The sequence below is a fragment of the Corythoichthys intestinalis genome, chromosome 7 (assembly GCF_030265065.1).
Source record: "Corythoichthys intestinalis isolate RoL2023-P3 chromosome 7, ASM3026506v1, whole genome shotgun sequence".
In the NCBI taxonomy this organism is placed as follows: Eukaryota; Metazoa; Chordata; class Actinopteri; order Syngnathiformes; family Syngnathidae; genus Corythoichthys; species Corythoichthys intestinalis.
The window spans coordinates 13,482,817-13,502,505 of NC_080401.1; the positions used below are offsets into that span (position 1 = coordinate 13,482,817).

General features: G+C 37.3%; 1 protein-coding gene across 2 annotated transcripts in view; it reads right to left on the reverse strand.

The window, feature by feature from the left end:
- Positions 1–19,689, reverse strand: part of tnfaip8l1 (tumor necrosis factor, alpha-induced protein 8-like 1) — a 58,245-nt gene that overhangs the window by 8,901 nt on the left and 29,655 nt on the right. For both annotated transcript variants that reach the window (XM_057841295.1, XM_057841293.1), the window contains exon 2: positions 9,197–9,476. In XM_057841295.1, coding sequence (XP_057697278.1) covers positions 9,197–9,468 — 272 coding nt within the window. In that variant the 5' untranslated portion in view covers positions 9,469–9,476. The remainder of the gene's footprint in view (positions 1–9,196; positions 9,477–19,689) is intronic.

Sequence of the window (19,689 nt, forward strand, 5' to 3'; positions counted from 1 at the left end):
ATCTGAATTTGTTCACATATATGGTGAAATGCAGTTACATTGTTAGATGCTTGTGAGCTAATTGGCTAGTGCTACTGCTCAAATGGACACGTGTGTGTACATTTTATGTTATTTTGTGATTTATGCAAGTTATTGACACATTGCCTTGTTATTTTCAGTTTTACAAAAATACAAGAAACGTGCTCCTGTTAAAAAGAGATGACTTCAGTAAAGCCCATGCAACTTTGCCACACCGTCTGATTTCTTTTTGGAACTTATGTTCGCTATCTGTCAATTTGTGTACTCACACACATTGAGGACAGAATAGGGCTACTAGTTTATTTTTTGATTGAAAATTTTACAAATTTTATTAAAACGAAAACATTAAGAGGCGTTTTAATATAACATTTCTATAACTTGTACTAATATTCATCTTTTAAGAACTACAAGTCTTTCTATCCATGAATCACTTTAACAGAATGTTAATAATGTTAATGCCATCTTGTTGATTTATTGTTATAATAAACAAATACAGTCCTTATGTACCGTATGTTGAATGTATATATCCATCTTGTCTTTTCTTTCCATTCCAACAATAATTTACAGAAAAATATGGCATATTTTATGGATGGTTTGAATTGCGATTAATTGCGATTAATTACGAATAATTAATTTTTAAGCTGTAATTAACTCGATTAAAAATTTTAATCGTTTGACAGCCCTAATTAAAATATATGTATACATAAGTTTTTTTTTTTTTTTATTATACTTTGGGGAAAAAAAGTGAAAAAACGTCATATATCTTTCTAATGCTAAATCTGAATAAATGCATTAAACACACACGCACACCCACACACACACACAAAAACATTTTTTTGAGTGGGGGGGGCGCTACTTGGCGACTTTTCACTTATTGCGGTTCTGGTCCCCATTAACCGCAAAAACGAGGGATCTCTGTTGTATTTTTTTCATTTGCTGGTAGGGTTGTCACAAAAGTCTGAAATGTATCCTGATACAATATTTGTTTACAAAAGTAACATTACTCAGCCCATCTTAGTTGATTGTCTTGTAGTTTCTGCACGGACAAAAAAAAGTTTATTTATTTATTTATTTATTTTTATCCAACTAACATTCGAGAGTGTTGAAGAGTATTACACCTAAATATTGTTTCAATTGGTGACGTTTGTTTTATTCATTTATTTTTATTGTGTTTGCACTACCACTGGTAACCAGAAATCTGTTGTGGTGGAGGAAATTTGCACTAATAGCGAATGACTGCTGTCAGCCCTCCTAGTCAAGATGTCTAGGCAGCCAATGGTTGCTCTACAACCCCATTATTATTTCTTGGCTTTGAATGCAGCATGAGATTCTGACCTTGTTTAAGTGTCTTATTAGTTTTTAATGTTTTAGCGCTGTTAAGTTTTAATTGTTTTTAAAGTGCTGGATTTTAATTGTCTTATGTTTTATGTTCAAATTTTAATAACTTACTGAAATTTGTTTAAGCAAAGTGCCAGATCAGCAAAACAACAGTTGGGAGTCAAGACAAAATTAAAAAAACAATTTGACTGTTCACAGTATGTTTTGGGACAGGAGTATCATTCATGTTTGATTAAGTGAGACAAAAACATCAACTTTGGATAATAGACAACAATGGCAGTCAGATAAAGCACAGGCCATGTTTAGTGAAGATAATAGAGGGTCATGACTTGCATCCAGGGACACACAAGAAAAGCTCAGAAGTGTTCGTTGAACATTAACAGATTCAACAGAGTAAATTGCTTTTGCTTTTTACCGGTATAATAAGTGATCTTTAATTTTTCTGAATTCCCTTGATCAAGGATGTCAAACTCGTCTGTGTCGTGGGCAAAACTGTAGTCAGGCTATCCTTTGGAGGGCCATTATGTCTGTCAGCTCATAAAAATTATGGTCTCATATTATTACATACAAACAACAAATTGAATAATACCCAGGGCTCCAGTACTTGAGAAAAGGATCCTAATTCAGGTTATTTAAAAACCTGATGTTGATGTAATAAAACATTCAAAAATCTGAAAATTCAAATTACTGGTCATAAAGGTGCTTGTAGCTACAGGCATTTGCATTCATCTTAAATACGACGAGCTTTTATTTTGAGATGTTAACCGCTACGCCGCAAACTAGAAGCTTTATACTTTTGTCAAGAGAGCAGTTATTATTGGTTACTCACGCTTGTGATGTGCACTGTACATCTTTGTATCTTTCAAGTTTCACGTTGAAGACAATGGTTGAATGCAGGCTAAAGTTGTTAGTGCAACTTTGCATTGCATTTCGCCATTAGCCACTGTGTTGCTATGCTAACATTGTACAAAATCTAATACAGTAGTACCTGTACATACAAAGTTAATTCGTTCCAGGACCTTGTTTGTAAGTCAAAATGGTTGTATGTCCAGCAGAATTTTCCCATAAGAATACATTATAATTCCATTCATTTATTCCACAGCCCGGAAACCTACACTAAATCCTTAATAAATGCTGCTGGTACTAATGCAAATAGCAACTACACAGAGCAAAACAAATATATTATGAAAAAAAATCGTAATAATGATATAATAATTGTAATACCATATTGGCCCGAAGACTGTGTTTTTTGCATTGAAATAATACTGAAAAAGAGGGTGGCGTCTTATGTTCGCGGTCTAGACGTTATACCCATTCACGACGCTAGATGGCGCCAGATAGCACTGAAGTGATGTTCTGTCATGACAGATCTCAGCTACTCTGAAGTTTAACCAGTTTGCATTATTTTATTGCAATGTTTTTCCTTATTCAGATTTGTTTCAAGACTACAGTTACAGTTAGACTTCACTTTGATGGTTAATGCAGTTATTTCAAATTTGTTTTATCACAATAGATTGGTTCATTTACATTTCAAAAACCAGAAGCCATTCATTTACAAATGTGATTGCTCTTTAGTTTACATATTTAAATGTTAAGATATTACGATTTGAATGAGGTAAAATAACATGCCTTTTCTCTCAAATATATTGTTATAATCATTAGTTTCAGATGTATGTACTGTAATTATTTTCTGTATAAAAATTAATTTGTTGTTCATAAAGTCTTTTTTTTCCCCAACTTGAGCCTTGAAAAATAGGGGGTCGTCTTATAATCAGGGCCGTCTTATATTCAGGCCAATACGGTAATAATACCTGCAATAATGTAACGAATCGGATTCTAACGTGGCGGATGTGTTTTGCGTGGTGTACCTGAACACACCGTGTGGCAGACTTGACAGAGTGAGATAGGACTTTTTACTTCGACATTTCATGTTCAGCTGCGGCGTACAGTAGGCATGTTGTGTTGCACAAGTTATGAAATAAATGATTAAAAACCTGACGAAGCTGGCGATTTTTTGGCGATGTTACCACAATAATAACTGTTACCTTAACTTAGAAAGACTGTCGAACGGAGGTCGGAGGAGGACTGTCAAAATCGTAGACATTCTACGGCCGTATTATCGAGCCAGTTCGCGGATGCGCACACCACGCTCATATTTTTCCTTTTTTCACCACCTGCACTAACATTCTTGGAACCCGTGTTGATTTCTCTCAAGAAAATCTGTCTTGAGGGAAAACAAAGAAACTGCGGAGCGATCATAAATTGTCGTATTTCGAGCATGTCGTCGGATGTAGAAACAAATAGCGAGTCAAGTTTTACATCGGATGTCGAAAAGATCGCGTGTCCAAGCGATCGTATGTCGAGGTACCACTGTACATGGTGTTGAAACCTTAGTTCCACGATGTGCTGGAGAGCAATAAACATCTGTGAATGGAACTGAAGCCTCTTTTTGCAATCAATGAGCCATTTGATGAAAATTTGACTTGCACGGTGTCAAAAGGGCAAAATGCCCCCATTTAGGAGCTGTCTGGAGACTTGATACCTGCTTTTTCAATTTTTTACTCATTAAAAAAATAAAATGAAACTTCCTACAAGTCATGCAAGTACCATGAACTTGAAGAAACATTTAAGTTCCGTGAATTTAGCCTTACTTCCGGTGCCTTTAAAAGAATGCACTTGCAACAGCATACTATTATTATACAGTGGTACCTCAACATACGATCGCTCCGACACACGAGCTTTTCGACATCCGACGTAAAATTTGATTCGCAATTTGTTTCTACATTTGACAACATACTCGAAATACGACGACATGACAGCAACGCAGACGCACGCACGGCGGATTTTCTAGTGTAAGAAATCAACACAGGTTTCAAAAACGTTGGTACAGGTGGTAAAACAAGGAAAAAGGTGACACTTACCTTTGAAATGAAGATGCAAATTATAGAAAAATATGAACGTGGGGTGCGCAGCCGTGAACTGGCTCAACAATACATCCCCACGGTCCTCCTCCGACCACCGTTCGCCAGTCTTTTTAAGTTAAGATGGCAATTATTATTGTGGTAACATCGCCAAAGAAATCCCCAGCTTTGTCAGGTTTTTATCATTTATTTCAGAACTTATCCAAATTAAAACGCCTACTGTAGGCCGCAGTTGATGGTGTTCTCAAGAAAACATTTAAAGTGAAAGTAACTCTAAACCTCACCGCTCCCTCTCTCTGTCACGTCAGCCACGCGGTGCGTTCAGGTACAGCAAAAAATGTCTGCCACATTAGAACCTGATTCTTTACATTATTACAGAAATTATTATTATTATTATTATATTATCTTTCCAATTTTTAGTTCTAATTTATTTGTTTTGCTATGTGTAATTGCCATTTGTAATAGTACCAGCAGTATTTATTAAGGATTTAGTGTGGGTTTTTGGGCTATGGAACGAATTAATGGAATTATAATGTATTCTTATGTGAAAATCCTGCTCGACATACAACCATTTCGACTTACAAACAAGGTCCTGGAACAAATTAACTTCGTATGTAGAGGTACAACTGTATATCTACTTCAACTTGAGTCAAGTTTAGTCAAGAATTTTCAACTTACTGTAATAGAGGTTCAGTTCACTTAAAATTTTGAGCTCAATTAAAAACTTCAAATGAGTCTAATTTAGTTAAATGTTGGGTTTTCGGTGATAACTTCAACAAAACATGAAAAAAAAAAATCGAGTGAAATTTTACATTTATTATTCACCAATGTACCAGGTTTGGGAATGAGAAACCAGTGCTTATTATGAACCGATTAAAAATACCACGTATTATGTTTTTTTTTTTTTTTTTAAATCAATCCAAAAAATCTGAAATTTTGGTATTTTAACAAGAAACGAAGTTGCTGAACATTATTTATTTGTTTTGTTTCACGGGCCACACAAAATGATATTGTGGGCCATATCTGGCCCTCTAGCCTAGCGTTTGACACATGTACCTTATATATTTGTTCAATAATTCTAACTCCAAAACTGGTCCCACAAAACCGAGGGCATAAAAATCTCTAATATGTCTTGAATTAATATTCTAAAATTGATAAATTATGAGGTTTGTAACGTTGTTTATATAGTGCATCAATTGTGGTATTACAACAAAGATCTTGTTGCTAAAATGCCAACATGGGGGGAAATAGTAAAATTTTCGACACCTGACACGTCAATAGAGTACGCATATCTATGGTATAAAACAGTTTGTGTCACGGTAGGTAGAAGAAAGTGTGTGTTGCTGTAGTGAAAAAAAAAGACGTATAATTTCCTTGTGCGAATGACAAAAGCCCCTGACGTTTAACTTCAACCCTGTGGGGAGTCTGCTTTCCTCATGTCATGTTTTCTCGTCGTATATCTGTAAATAAATACTTGTTTTGCCATCAAAAGCCGTTTTTGGGGTTTATAGTTTGATTTCTCACAAAAGCAAAAAAAAATATTTGGGTCATAGTCACTGTTCTGCTTGACATGTTTCTCTTCAGAAAATGCTTGTTTTTCCTCTTTTTATTCGAGTGAAACCAGCCCACGATCCACTTCTGATTACTAGAGAATAGCAAAAGCTAGAAAGATTTTTTTCTGGTGAAAGAAGAAAGTCAACAATTTTTTTTCCTGGTAGATTTGATGTTGTGTTTTTGACAGAACACTTTATTGTGGGTCTTGAAAGACCAGTCAAAATGCTTTAAAACTGTCAATATGGGGAACTCTGTTTTGAACATGGCAAGCAGTGAATGAGATAAAAGCTGCAGGATGTCCGTTCAACCTCGATGACACATTAGCACAGGTTTTACACTGCTGGATAAGCCCATTTCAAGGCATTTTGAGTTTTGCACTGGAACAGTGGGAAAAGAGAATGATTGTCCGTCCATACGGCACTTGGAAAATGGAAAGATTTAAATTTTTTTGTCTTTGTGATTGTGATCTTGAACAGTTGAAGCAGTGCAAAGGTTAGATTTTCTAAACTTTGAAGCATCTTTCTTAACCATCAACTTATTAGCTACCATTGACGGCGCTAGACATCCAATCCATTTTAAAAGGGGGAGTGGAATGGATGTCTAGCGCCGTCAATCGTAGCCAATGAGGCTGGCAGCGAATAATCTCTGCCAATCCTCCCAGTCAAAATGGATTGGACGTCTAGCACTGAACCATGAGTATTTACAGCCAGTCCACCGAATTTAAATGAATCGAATGTCTGTAAGTTAATACTAGACATGTGCCGATTACCAGATTCAAGGTATACTGTGGTATGAAAACGTCAAGGTTTCAAAGCCGCAAAAATTTTCCCGTCATACCGTCCCTAAGGTATTAGCTATTTTTTATGTCCCAAAAATCCATGGAGGAATCCTTCGCTTGTAGCTGTAAGGCTCAACCTTCCCCGACTGGTCGTTGCTCAGTGTCAGTGAGTCAGCTGTGCAACACGATGGCTGCAGGAGGTGAAACTCTTAAACTTTTTCCCCCATCGATGAAAATGAAATCGATGTTATGGGAATACTTCGGCAGCAGAAAAGGAAGAGGGCCAACAGACATGTAAAACATGTTTGCGGAGGTTGGCTGCCCAGGGGGCAATACCTCTAATATGATTTCGCATTTATACAAAATGAAAGGTTAGTAAAAACGGTCATGAACGTTTCCCACCAGCTACGAGAGTTAACTACAGCATGTTTAATGTGTCTAGCAGTGATAAAGCATATGGTGTTTTTTTCTCTCTGGGAACTCTCAGTGTTGAGAAAGAGAGTGTGAGTATAATGTAAACATGATACTAGTTATCCACATGTGCTTTTTATGGAAAATAATTCAATAATTTTTGTTGTGATGGTGAAAATGTTGAGCTGGGGCTGTGGGTTTAGGGTCACCTAAAGGACTGTATTTTATTTAGAATATTTTGTTATTTTTTAAAATGTATTTTAACATGATACTTATGTTCCCATTTGCTAATATGTTTTTTGAAAAATAAAAAAAGATCTGTTGAATGGAAAAAGTATATATAAATTTTTGGAAACCTAGATATCCCAAAGTAACACATTTTAGAGCTGTAATTGCAATACCGCGATACCGTACAACTGATATTTTGTCTTAAGGTTATCATACCGTCAGAATATCATACCGGCACATGCCTCGTTAATACTATGAAATTAAATAGATAAATCAACATTATTGATCTAACCATAACCGGTTCATTTCAGTTTTTATTTTAATTTTATTGACATTTTATTCATTTACAATTGTATTTATTCAAAATGTTATAAAAATAATGATTAATAATAAAATATCTGTATATTTATAATTGAAACCTGGTGTGTTGCCAGGTCACATTTTGGGTCATTGTAGGGCATACTTGTATATCAAATATTACTACTGGAGCTCTCATTGCCTAAAATGTGATGCCGACACAAGCACACACTTTTTTTTTTTTTTAAATTTCATCATCAAAAATGGTCACTTCCTCTAAAAAGGGTTAAGGGTGGACAGCACCGTCAGTAGGTACTGTATGTTTACATGGACACTTTTATTCTGATTAAAAGCCTGATCGGAATAAAACTGTTTCATGTACACACCCCATTCGGAATATTCTTACCCGATCCAGTTCATTCCGATTGAGAATCTATTCCGAACGAGAAGGGTGGTTTATGCCGATTGATTATCTGATCGGTGCACATGAACACTTTATTCCAAAATTTTGAAACAATGTCTTTACCTGTGACGTCAGCATATGCGTTTCTGTTATTCCTGGAAGCTAGCTAGAGCGAGCGGAAGACAGAGTAGGCGCAAACTGCGCAAGACTAAACTGGTCTGTGTATGTGAGACGAACACGTTGCTGGAGATATTAAAAGATCTTAAAAATGTTGAAAGACTTGATTGAAGAAAAACAGAAAAATACACAACACTAACGTTTAATGTCTAAATTGACAGCGCGATGTTTTGTTGACACAGAAGTCTACCATTTTTTTCTGGTATATTTGGTCATGCTGCCTTCACATGCTGTGGGGAAAATGAACCTTGCCACATTGGTAATTACGAGTACGTCCAGTTCAGGTGCTTTTGTTGTCTTTGCAAAAAGACATAGCAGTCATGGACTTCATTTTGGTTTGTTGCATGGGGTAAAAAAAGTTTTAAACCTATTAATTCACTTACAGCAACAAGAACAAAATGCATCAAAATCACTGAAGATTTTAGCAAACACCTGGTTCAAAAATACGCTTTTTATAAATGTGTAAAATCCGTTATCATGCTAGCGTAAAAAAATGTGTTAATTGATGATATATATCTGATTTAAAAACTTAGATTCAGCTTCGATCTGCGCACGTCAAAATAATTTGTTCCGACTGACATTCTGATGCATGAACACGCAAGACCTAATCGGATCAATATTTTTAGTGCCCATGAACACAGTGCATCCGATCATAATTTTAATCCAAAAGCTGATCAGATTGAAGAAATTTTGTGCATGTAAACCTATCAAGTTATTGTTTATGAAGGGTGTTGTTTGTAAATCTGCACCAACCTCTGCCCAAAAACTATTTTTATGGGTTTTTGGCACAAATGAGAGCATATTGATCTGTTGTCTCGTTACCACTACCAACGAGAGAAATGTTTTCTTTGTTTGTTCTCAGTCCGTAACACTGGGAAATACCTCCACAAACACCTACGGAAAACCACTATTTATAATTCTATGAAATGTCAATACAGTAGCTGCTATTGGTTTACCAGCTCTATTTACAGATAAACCCACAGGGTTATTGTGTCATGTTTGCTGATTTTGATATGGTCTGTAAAGAGCAGTTCAAGACTGGGTCAAGATGTATTCAGTAATGGTGCCCACCTGAAGCTCTCCACAAGAATCAACTCCTCGCCATTGAATTGGTTGTTCCTATAGAGCACCCCCAACTTGACCACCATCTTGATGAGGTTCTTGATTATCTTTTGGGACTCTTTGCGGTTGCGGGTGTACTCCTTAGTGACTCGGTAGAGCTCGTCCAACACGTCACTGCTGGTGTCGTCGATGAAAAGGTTGGCCATGCTCTTGCTGGCCATTTTGCTCATCAGCTTCTTTTGAGCCTGCAGGGCCAAGCTCTTTGTGCTGAAAGAGTCCATTGTCAACTCTAGACAAGAGAGAAAACACTTTCTTACACCTGATGAAGGTTACAGTAATTTTAAGATATGTCCTGAAATTTTAAGAGAAAATATTTCGATTCATGCGAGGGAAAGTGTTAAACATTCAAGAGTTAAGCTTTGCTTCAATAAACTAAGCACTAACAACCTTGGACAATGAATGTAATATTTTCAGTTGATGGTTGATAATGAAAGGCATCTTTTTGCTCAACCTTGTCAATCTGCTGCACAGAGACAAAAACGGGTGTTTGAAGTAGCTTATAAAATTATTGATACATCTGATTACATTAAAAAATATCAAGTTAATGCTTTGATGACTTTGAGGTCTCTGTAAAATCATGTTTTAACTTGCTGCCCACTTTTTAAAGAAGAGTGGAACAAGGACAGAAAACTATGACCAACTTTTTCACTTCCATTGACATCGATAGGCATCCAAACCATTTGAATTTTTTGGGAAGTCAGTGATTGATCACGCGTCAATGTCATTGATGACAACAGACATCCAATCAATCCATTTGAACTGGGAGGGACTGAAAAGTGGAAAGTGAAAATGCAATTTGCAGAAAACTCAGTATGGAAAGGCTCTCAGGCTGGTTAATAAATTCCCGTTGATTTTGGGTCACTTCTTGTTGATTTCGGCGCAATTCTGGGTTACTTCCTGTTGATTTTATGGCAATTTCATGTCACTTTCTAGTGATTTTAGTGCATTTCCAGGAAGTTTTTGGTAAAAAAAAGTGACCGCCAATAGAGATTTGGCCCAAGAAGTTGAATATTTAGTTGGAACCAGGGATGTCCCGATCGCATATTTTTGCATCCGAGTCCTAGTCACCTGATTGTGAGAATCTGCCAATACAGAGTCCCGATCTGATATGGGGTGAAAAAAAAAGAAAAAAAAAAAAAGTTTCCAAAAATGTTACTGTTCACTGTGCCGCCGTGATAATGTGAATTACAGTGGTACTTCGACATACGATCGCTTTGACACACGATCTTTTCGACATCCGAAGTAAAATTTGACTTGCCATTTGTTTCTACATCCGACGACATGCTTGAAATATGACGATTTATGACAGCGCCGTAGTTACTTTGTTTTCCTGCAAGACTGACGCACACCGGATTTTCATGTGAGGAGAAATCAACATGGGTTCCAAGAACGTTAGTACAGGTGGCAACAAAAGAAAAAGGTGAGGCTTACCATGGGAATGATACAAAAATATGAGCATAGTGGCCATGGCCGTGAACTGACTTGACAATACATTCGCCAGTCTTTATAAGTTAAGTTTACAATTATTGTCCGCCGCAGCTGGACAAAGACAAAGTAATAAGTCCTTCCTCCCTCCCTCACTCGGTCAAGTCAGCCACGCGGTGCGTTCAGGTACACGACCCAAAACACATCCGCCACATTAGAACCCTATTTGTTATATTATTACATGTATTATTATATTATTATTCCGATTTTTAGTCATAAGTTATTTGTTTTGCTCAGTGTAATTGTTATTTACAGTGGTACCAGCAGCATTTATCAAGGATTTAGTGTAGGTTTTCAGGCTGTGGAAAGAATTAAGGGGATTATAATGTATTCTTATGGGAAAATGTTGCTCGACATACGACCATTTCGACTTAGAAACAAGGTGCTGGAACGAACTTCGTATGCAGAGGTACCACTGCATTTTAAACAAGAATAACGTAGAAAAACGCTTGTCTTTATTAAATGCTTCATTACTGTAATTTCTGGACTATTGGGCGCCCCTGATTACAAGCCTCACCCAGTACATTTTTAAAGGAAAAACCATTTTGTACATACATAAGCCTCTCCTGCCTATAAGCCGCGTGTGCCCACTTAGTAACAAGAGACATTGACAAAGAAATATACAGTTTTTAAAATTTTAATAACACACCTTAACTTTTCGTTCCAAACAGCGCCAGCAAACACAGCAGTTATATGGCAGCGGCACGGAAGTTACATAGCCTCAGCATGGCGGTGCAGCACTAATTGTGCTGGTTAATAAAAACATAGAAGTCTTTGTCAGCAATCTTCATCTTTCTCCTGTGCATTCAAACCATGGAAGTCTTCACCCAGAGTAGGCATGTGCCGGTATGATATTTTGACGGTACGATAACCGTGAGAAAAAAATACCGCGGTTTCACGGTATCACGGTATTGCAATTATAGCTCCAAAAAATTTTGAGATGCATGGGTTAATTTTTTTTTTTTTCATTTAACAGGATTTTTTTTTTCCAGACCATAGTTGCAAATTGGAACATGAATATATTGTTAAAATAAATAAATTATCTATATAATATATATATATATATATATATATATATATATATATATATATATATATATATATTTTTTTTTTTTTTTTAAATAAAATTAAACTAAATATGACTTATAGACTATACTCACAGCCACAGCTGAAGTTGCTCAAGATTAGAGCAAGTACAAAATAATTTCTATAAAAAAGTAAAAACACTTCTGAATATTTTTTTTTAATTTTTATTTATACTGCATGACTTTTTTTTTTTGAATGTGGAAAACCTTAAGTGAAGTTTTGCCATTTTCAGCCACTGTGTCAACTCTAGTCTACATGATGTCATGCCTTTGTGTTAAAAAGAACATAAAGAATTCATAAGTTAGTTAAAAATGTATAAGTTAGTTAAAATGTCAATATTGTTGTGGAAAGGTTTCATCTAAAAAATAAAATAAAAAAAACATTGGGAGTGAGACCTCCTCTTGATCCAGCGAATGTGGATTTGTGCTTAGGGCAAGATCATCTTTCGCAATTAGCGATCTTTGATGCTTTCACTTTTTCCCCTTCATTCAATCGAATCAAGCTTGTTTTCTCACTCTGCGGCTGTCACACTCAACAAAGTTGCTCTCCCAGGTAAGCCTAGGCTAACAATCATCTTTGTAAGCTTTTAGTCAGTTTTTATATTGAATATAAAAGGAAAATGTGTGTTTTGTTTTTGGCGAACTTTTTCCATGGTGCTAATCTGTTGAAGCTACTCACATGGAAAAATCTAATTGTACAACATTTTAAATGTATTCATTTTGTATATTACACTTACCACGATTTGAGAGCTCAATAAATTGAAGAACAGTACGCCTTATGTTTGGAGTAATTGTTTTTGGGTTAGCTGGCTGGCTAGCCGATAGCGTCACTTTCACACACAGCAACAAACGGGAGGGGGTGAGCGCTGCTGCGCCAAGCCGCTTCTGGCTGCATTTTTGACACAAGAAAAATAGCGAATACCGAACTACGGTCTGACGGAAAATTTTAGTCGTTTTGAAACCGCGACGTTTTCACACCACGGTAAACCGTGAAACCGGTAACCGGCACATGCCTAACCCAGAGTGTCGGATATGAAGACGCTCAGATGCACTTTGCCACGCACCTACTCAGTATGGTATCTCCATAACTCAGTCTCTCCTTCGTTGTCGCCTTCAATGTCTCCCATAATGAGGCAAATTCACTCCTAGCCCGTGCTGTCCTCGTCACTAGGGATGTCCCGATCCAGGTTTTTGCACTTCCGATCCGATACTGATATTGTTTTGCACTTCCGATCCAATACCGATACCGGCCTATCTGAGCATATATTAAAGTTTAAAGTTATTTAGCCTCCTTACTTAGTTGTCAGACTCATGTTGAAAAGGGTTTTAGTACTCTTGATAACAACTAGCCTGCTGAATTAGGTGAGTGTAAATAACACACAATGGTTGGTAACAAGAAACTGACCTGTTTATTCAGTGACAAACACAAAACATTCTAAATAACAAACAGAAATGGCATAGTCAGTCAGTAAAATGTGCAAATAATATTGTAAACTGTCAGTGGAAAATCCCACAAACTTCCCAAGCTATTAGATGCTTTTAATGTTTCGTGCATTAGTTACAAAAATTGTATAAAAAGCCTCTCAGGTTTAAATAAACGACTATTTCAGTATCAAGTTAACATTTTAAAACAGTAAATAAAATATTCAAGTTCCCATTCTGTATCAGCAGCTTTAAACTACATTCAATTCATTTAATTTTGCGAATCAACTGTTAAAGTTGTTAAAATTGCTGGCGTTATTCCATAATTTCCCTTCTGTCTACTTTTGACATGTGAAAGTTTTAAAACTGTTTTGAAGATAGATTCAAGTCAAGATTTAAGAGTATTTTTGATAAAAAGTTAATTAGGTTCGCTTGGAAGGTTCACTACAACAGCCTACAAGGGAAGTCTCCTGCTTTAAGATGGCGGCTGTTTACTAACGCACGTAGTTTTCAATGCATGTGTTGCCAACGGCGTCGAGTCTGTCATTTTGCATCTAGTTCTATATTCATATGATATCTATTAGACAAGCATGATGTTTATGCTGGATTCCAGAGAAGTGGGAAGTCGGATTTATCCCACTCGGATGGTACCAGTTCCGACCTCAAAGCGTTCCAAGCAAATGTAAATAACAATGATGGCTGATCGCGATGAGGTGTTTTTTTTATTTTGGCCATCCAAAGACATTTTGACCTCCAGCGAACCTGCCTTCCTTTAAGCGATCAAATAGTAGAGGAAAAACGACGGCTGCGTTATTGTTATAGCCCACACTGTAAACTGCCTTTTTTTAGTTACATCCTTTGCTGATCGTCAATATAAACTCATAGCACAACAAAGATGATGTCGGACTTTTCAGGTCTCCGACTAGGAAAATATCACTGGAACGCCACTCGAACTGGGAGGTCCAAGTCGCGAAGTCGGAGAAAAAATAACTACCCCGACTTCCAAGTTGTTTCAATCTAACGTCACTGGACAAAATGGCGCTCAAGAAAACGTATTGAATGGTAACACAATAATGAAGTAAATCAAGTTTATTTGAGACGCCATGTATTTTTTTCCTCATACAGTGAATTATCTTTGTTGTGCTATGTTTTTATATTGACGATCAGCAAAGGATGTAACTAAAAAAAGTTTACAGTGTGGGCAATAACGCAGCCGTCGTTTTTCCTCTACTATTTGATCGCTTATGGAAGGCAGGTTCGCTGGAGGTCAAAATGTCTTTGGATGGCCAAAATAAAAAACACCTCGTCGCGATCAGCCATCTTTGTTGTTTACATTTGCTTGGAACGCTTTGAGGTCGGAACTGGTACCATCCGAGTGGGATAAATTCGACTTCCCACTTCTCTGGAATGCAGCATAAAAGTGTTGGATGGTGCGTCTTTACTCACGAGAGATAATGGCTCGTCATCCAGAATGAATTCTTCGGCAATGACTCTTGTTATTTCCTGGGCTTTAGGACTGTCGAGGGCCAGTTTGTCACGCATAGCAAAAGTTTCTGCCAGTGTTAGTTGCGTAGGACCTTTCTTTTTGTCTTCGGTTTTCTTAACATACTCCTTATATTGTTTGTGGTGGTATGTCGCTAAATGCTTGATTAGGTTGGTTGTATTAAAACTTCTTACAGCTTTACCACCACGCTTGACTTTATTGTGGCATATGTTGCACTCTGCCTCTTCGTCTTTGTCGTCCTTTAAGGTGAAATGATCCCACACAGCTGACATTTTTACCGATAAAGTCTCTCGGTAAATTGGGAGACTGTAATGTAGTGTGTTGAAGGAGTGCCGTAAAATGCGGACCGGATTTTAGGGAAACCGAAGCAAAAACTGGAATGGATTATGTATATCGGTGCGCTGGAAAACCCGGACCGGAGGTTTTAAAAAAAATGGATCGGAAGTCTGGATCAGAATTTTTCTGTGTCGGCCGATCCGATACCGATGCGCATTTTTTTGCCCATATCGGCGTCCGATCTGATCCAAATATCAATCAGGACATCTCTACTCGTCACGCAGCAGAATGGCCCCTTCGAAACCCGTTGGTGATGGCGGACTCTCTCACAGCGCTTCACGCTGCCAGGCTCCCCCGGCAAACCTGTGCAAAAGCTGCTCTTTGCATGTGGCGAGTCTTGGCAAACGATCTCTCGCCGCTCGTCATCAAAGCTTCCCATACAACTCGAAAGGCCAATTTAATTTCTTCGAGCATTTTCCATGATGCAGGTATGCCAATTCTACTCGTGCACAAAGGCGGATGCACAACGCACAAAGTTAAACTACCGGTAATAGTGCAAACTAGCGTCTTCCTCCACACATATATTCCGTGTGTCTCACTCCCACATTCCATGCTCGAGCGCCCCTGGCGGCCGTCAGAAAAATACACAAATTGCTCGCATCATTGCACACGCCGCAGGACCCAAAATGAGGGAAAAAAGTAGCGGCTTGTAGTCCGGAAATCAAGGTAAGTGCGTCAACTCAAATCCACTCACGTTTTGACGCTCACGCTTCTGAGAACAGCTTCTCACTTACACGAGGAGTTGCCACAACGCACTTATGCAAGCTCAACGATGATTGACATGTGTCACTTTGATCATAGAGCTACCAACTTCTCTGGCAAGATCAAAGCTACAAACCTGTCAATCATTGTTAACTACAAGTACCAAACGCAAGCTGGACAGTTTTTAGTCAAATGCCAATGGTCTTTAAAAAAAAAAAAAAAAAAACAGCATTTAAACACAGCATAGGAACATGTGTACAAGTGTCAGTTTTAGTATCATGTTGAAACATATAGAAACGGTAGATAGCATAGATGTGCACTTTTCTTTTAATGAGACAATGATAAGAATGAATGGGGAAGTTTGGTTTGGAAATAAAAGTACCACCAATGGAGATTTTTTTGTGGATCCAAGGGTTAATAGGAGCTCATGGGTATTGAATACGAGGGTCCTAGTTTAATGACAATGGACGCCAATGGGGATATCCAGGGGGTTGGTTAAAGTCAAACTTTTCGAAAGGGTCCAGTGGGTGGCGTCTCAGTTCAAATGGATTGGGCATCAATCACTTTCAATAGCAGACAATGTTAATTTCTCTCATAGTAAGAAAAAATGTAGTCAAATTGCATCCACTGAAAAGAAATGTGGTAACACTGAAGAAAAAAAGGAAGTGCTCGGAGTGCTGGATATAAGTCTTGCGAAGTGCAATGTGTGAGGCTGATGCAAATAACGAGCCGCGTAAAGTGCCGGGCCGGGATCTTTCGTCTTTATAAGATAATGAGCGGTGACAGCTTTCAAATGAGACCCTGCCACCTTCTGGCTCATAGCCTACAAGCTAGTTAGAGAAGAAGGAATCATAATGCATGTGGACATCTCATCTCCTCAGCACACTGCGAGCCCTGCATATGCGAGGGGATGTTAGTGGGAGACAAAAGTGTCACTCAATTCTCCGTTGTTTGATTTATGTATGACGCTTCTTCAGCGACGGCAGCTCCAAAATAGCGGGGCTGGAAAATAGTGAGGGTCAGTGTGTCTGCCAGGGTCCACGGTCCCCCTCCCTTTCCATCTCCCAAATCAAATGAGTCTGCAGCCCTCATCATCCTGGCAGCTGTGACTCAAAGCGTTCTGCAGGTCATCCCTTCAGGTTTGTACATTCTGTTTGTGAAAAATAAAATGAATCTGTTTTCCTCTGAACTCCCTCTATAACCCGCACAGATCTCCGAGGATAGTACACGAAAATAAATAGGCAACCAAAAGCCTTTTTCCCCGAAGGGCTTTTCAATGTCAGCACAAAGAGAATGAATAAAAAGATGGAGAGATGGGAGAGTTCTACTGTAGGTGCAAGTCTAAAGCTGCTTCAGATGGTCGCAAAAATAAAGAGAACCAGTCTTTTACATTTTCAGTATCTGGAGTATGACTACCAGGAACTTTATAACATCAGTAAATTAAAGAAATGGTTTAATCTGACCGTGACCTATGTCCTTGCGAGGATACTGACATACAACTTTTCGATCAGTTTTTCATTTCAATGCTTAATACTCTGCATTATCTGGCCAGATGTGTTTTTTTTTTTTTTTTTTTTGCAAATATTTGACTCATGTGATTTGATGATGTTTGAAGAGTGTTTGAGGTTTAATAATAAAAAATAAAGACATAATAAAAACTCTGTTGTACCACTTTTAGGGTTTTTAACGACACACTGTATATAGTAGGGATTTTCCAATCCATTTTTCTTTCATGTTTTTGCTGTTACGATACTTGGATTACTTAAAAATATTGCAAAAAAATAATGCAACCAGTATTACGTATAACCTTTTTATCTTGGTTTGCATTAGCAAGTATAGTTTTCATTGGCTCTCACCAGTTCAGGGTGTATCCTGCCATGTGCCCAAAGGCAAGGCTCTTGTAAGGATAGGTAGTATGGAAGATGAATGAATGAACTGTATTGCAACATATCATCCATCTCAACCAGATTATGAACATCTGTTATATTATAAATACAGTGATCCCTCGTTTTACGCGGTTAACCCGCCGCGATAAGTGAAAAACCGCAAAATAGCGCCCCCCTAAAAAAAAATTTCTGTGTGTGTATGTTCAATGTATTTATTCAGATTTAGCATCAGAAAAATATGTATTTATAAGACACGTTTTTTGACTTTTTTCCCCAAAGTATATTTAAAGAAAACTTATGTTAATATATTTTTTAATAAATGGTTTTTAAGCACTTCAAATGTCATAATTATGATACGTTTTAAATATGTTACTGTCCCACTGAATTATTTTTAAACAATAAAGCAGAAAAATGCTTGGCTTGAGTAAATGCTTCATTGAATGAGTCCACTCAAATCTGCTCAAGCTGCTCACATACACACAATGAGTTGCCACAACAACTGTTGAACAAGTTAAACGATGATTGACGCATGTGGAGCTTTGAAGTTCGCTTCTCTGCCAAGATCAAACATTAACTGCTGTCAATCATCGTTAACTTTAATAAGCAACTCCAGTGCACTCACTGCCTGACCAACAAAGAGCAGGGAGGAAGGGAAGGACAGAGACTACGTGATCTGCTCGGGACAGCTCATCTGTATTATTTTTTTTAATTTAAAAAAAATCTGCGATGAACTGAGGCCGCAAAGTTTGAAGCGCGAAGTAGTGAGGGATCGCTGTATATACACCTAAATAGTTCTAAATCAATAGCCATATTACACCTCATTTTTACAAAATAAAACTTAAAACAAAGTTGCAAGATTCAGCACTATTGAGGCCGTGGTGCTGGTTCAAGTGACCCTACATGCAGTAAAAGAAATAAAAATGTGCCTGTTAACTTACAGAGTCGTTTTTTCACTACTTTTCCTAAAACTGCTTGTTTTACTTCACTCTGTTTTTTAAATGTTGAAATCACTCCAAGAAACTGTCATTTGAACATCATTTTAGCCTTACTGAATCATTTCAGCCCTTTGAGTGTTAAGAAAAAGCACTTAAAAAATGGTGGTGCTAATTTTGTCGGGTGACTCCGGTGTTAATTAATTCATATTTTGAGTGAGCCCTGCTGATGTAGCCTCTAGAAATGCTCCGTGTACAAATGTTTACAAATGATTACTGGTCTATAAAGAGAAGTAGTCGCATATATGTTTGCCTTGTGATTAGCAGCAGCCGAAAAGCACGACGCTGCTGAAATAATGCTAATATTGGATCGGCCCCAACTTCATGGCCAAATAAGATATTGTTTGATACTCCAAAAATAGTCGATACAGAGTATCACTAGTATATAGTCACTATAATGTCTCAGGAAACAGCTAAACTAAGCATGGATTAAAACCTTTACATGATAAAATACAGCCTACACTTTATTTTGCCACATACTGTATGCCAGTGTTTCCTAATATTTAGCCATGGTCACCATTTTATACAAAAAAACAAAAACAACAAGAAAATCAACAAAAAGAAGCACCATTGCCAGGAATATTTTGAGATTTTAAAGATATGGGAAAAAATAGTTTCTCTATAGTAGCTTTTCAAGAGTTACACAATGAAATCGATATTTTTTTCACAATACAGTGAAGATATTTTTTCACAATACAGTACTAATGAGTTGTTCCAGTGTTTTCTAAATATATCGAAACAGCAGGGCTATGAAACGTCTTAGATATTTAAGACATTGAAACATCACGTCTCAAATATTCATGACTCTGACTGTCTTACAATTTTTGTTTTAATCTTCAGGCAGTGTATTTCCATACAAAAGTAGTGAAATCCTCAACATCCACCACTCATAATATGACATCCAAGAAAACCGATTCACAAGGTCAATCATTAAGCATAATTAAGTTATTGTACCAGCATATTAGCTAACGGCACTGTTGTCTTGAATGCTGTCTGTAAGTTCAAACAGAAACACAATTGTGACAGCATA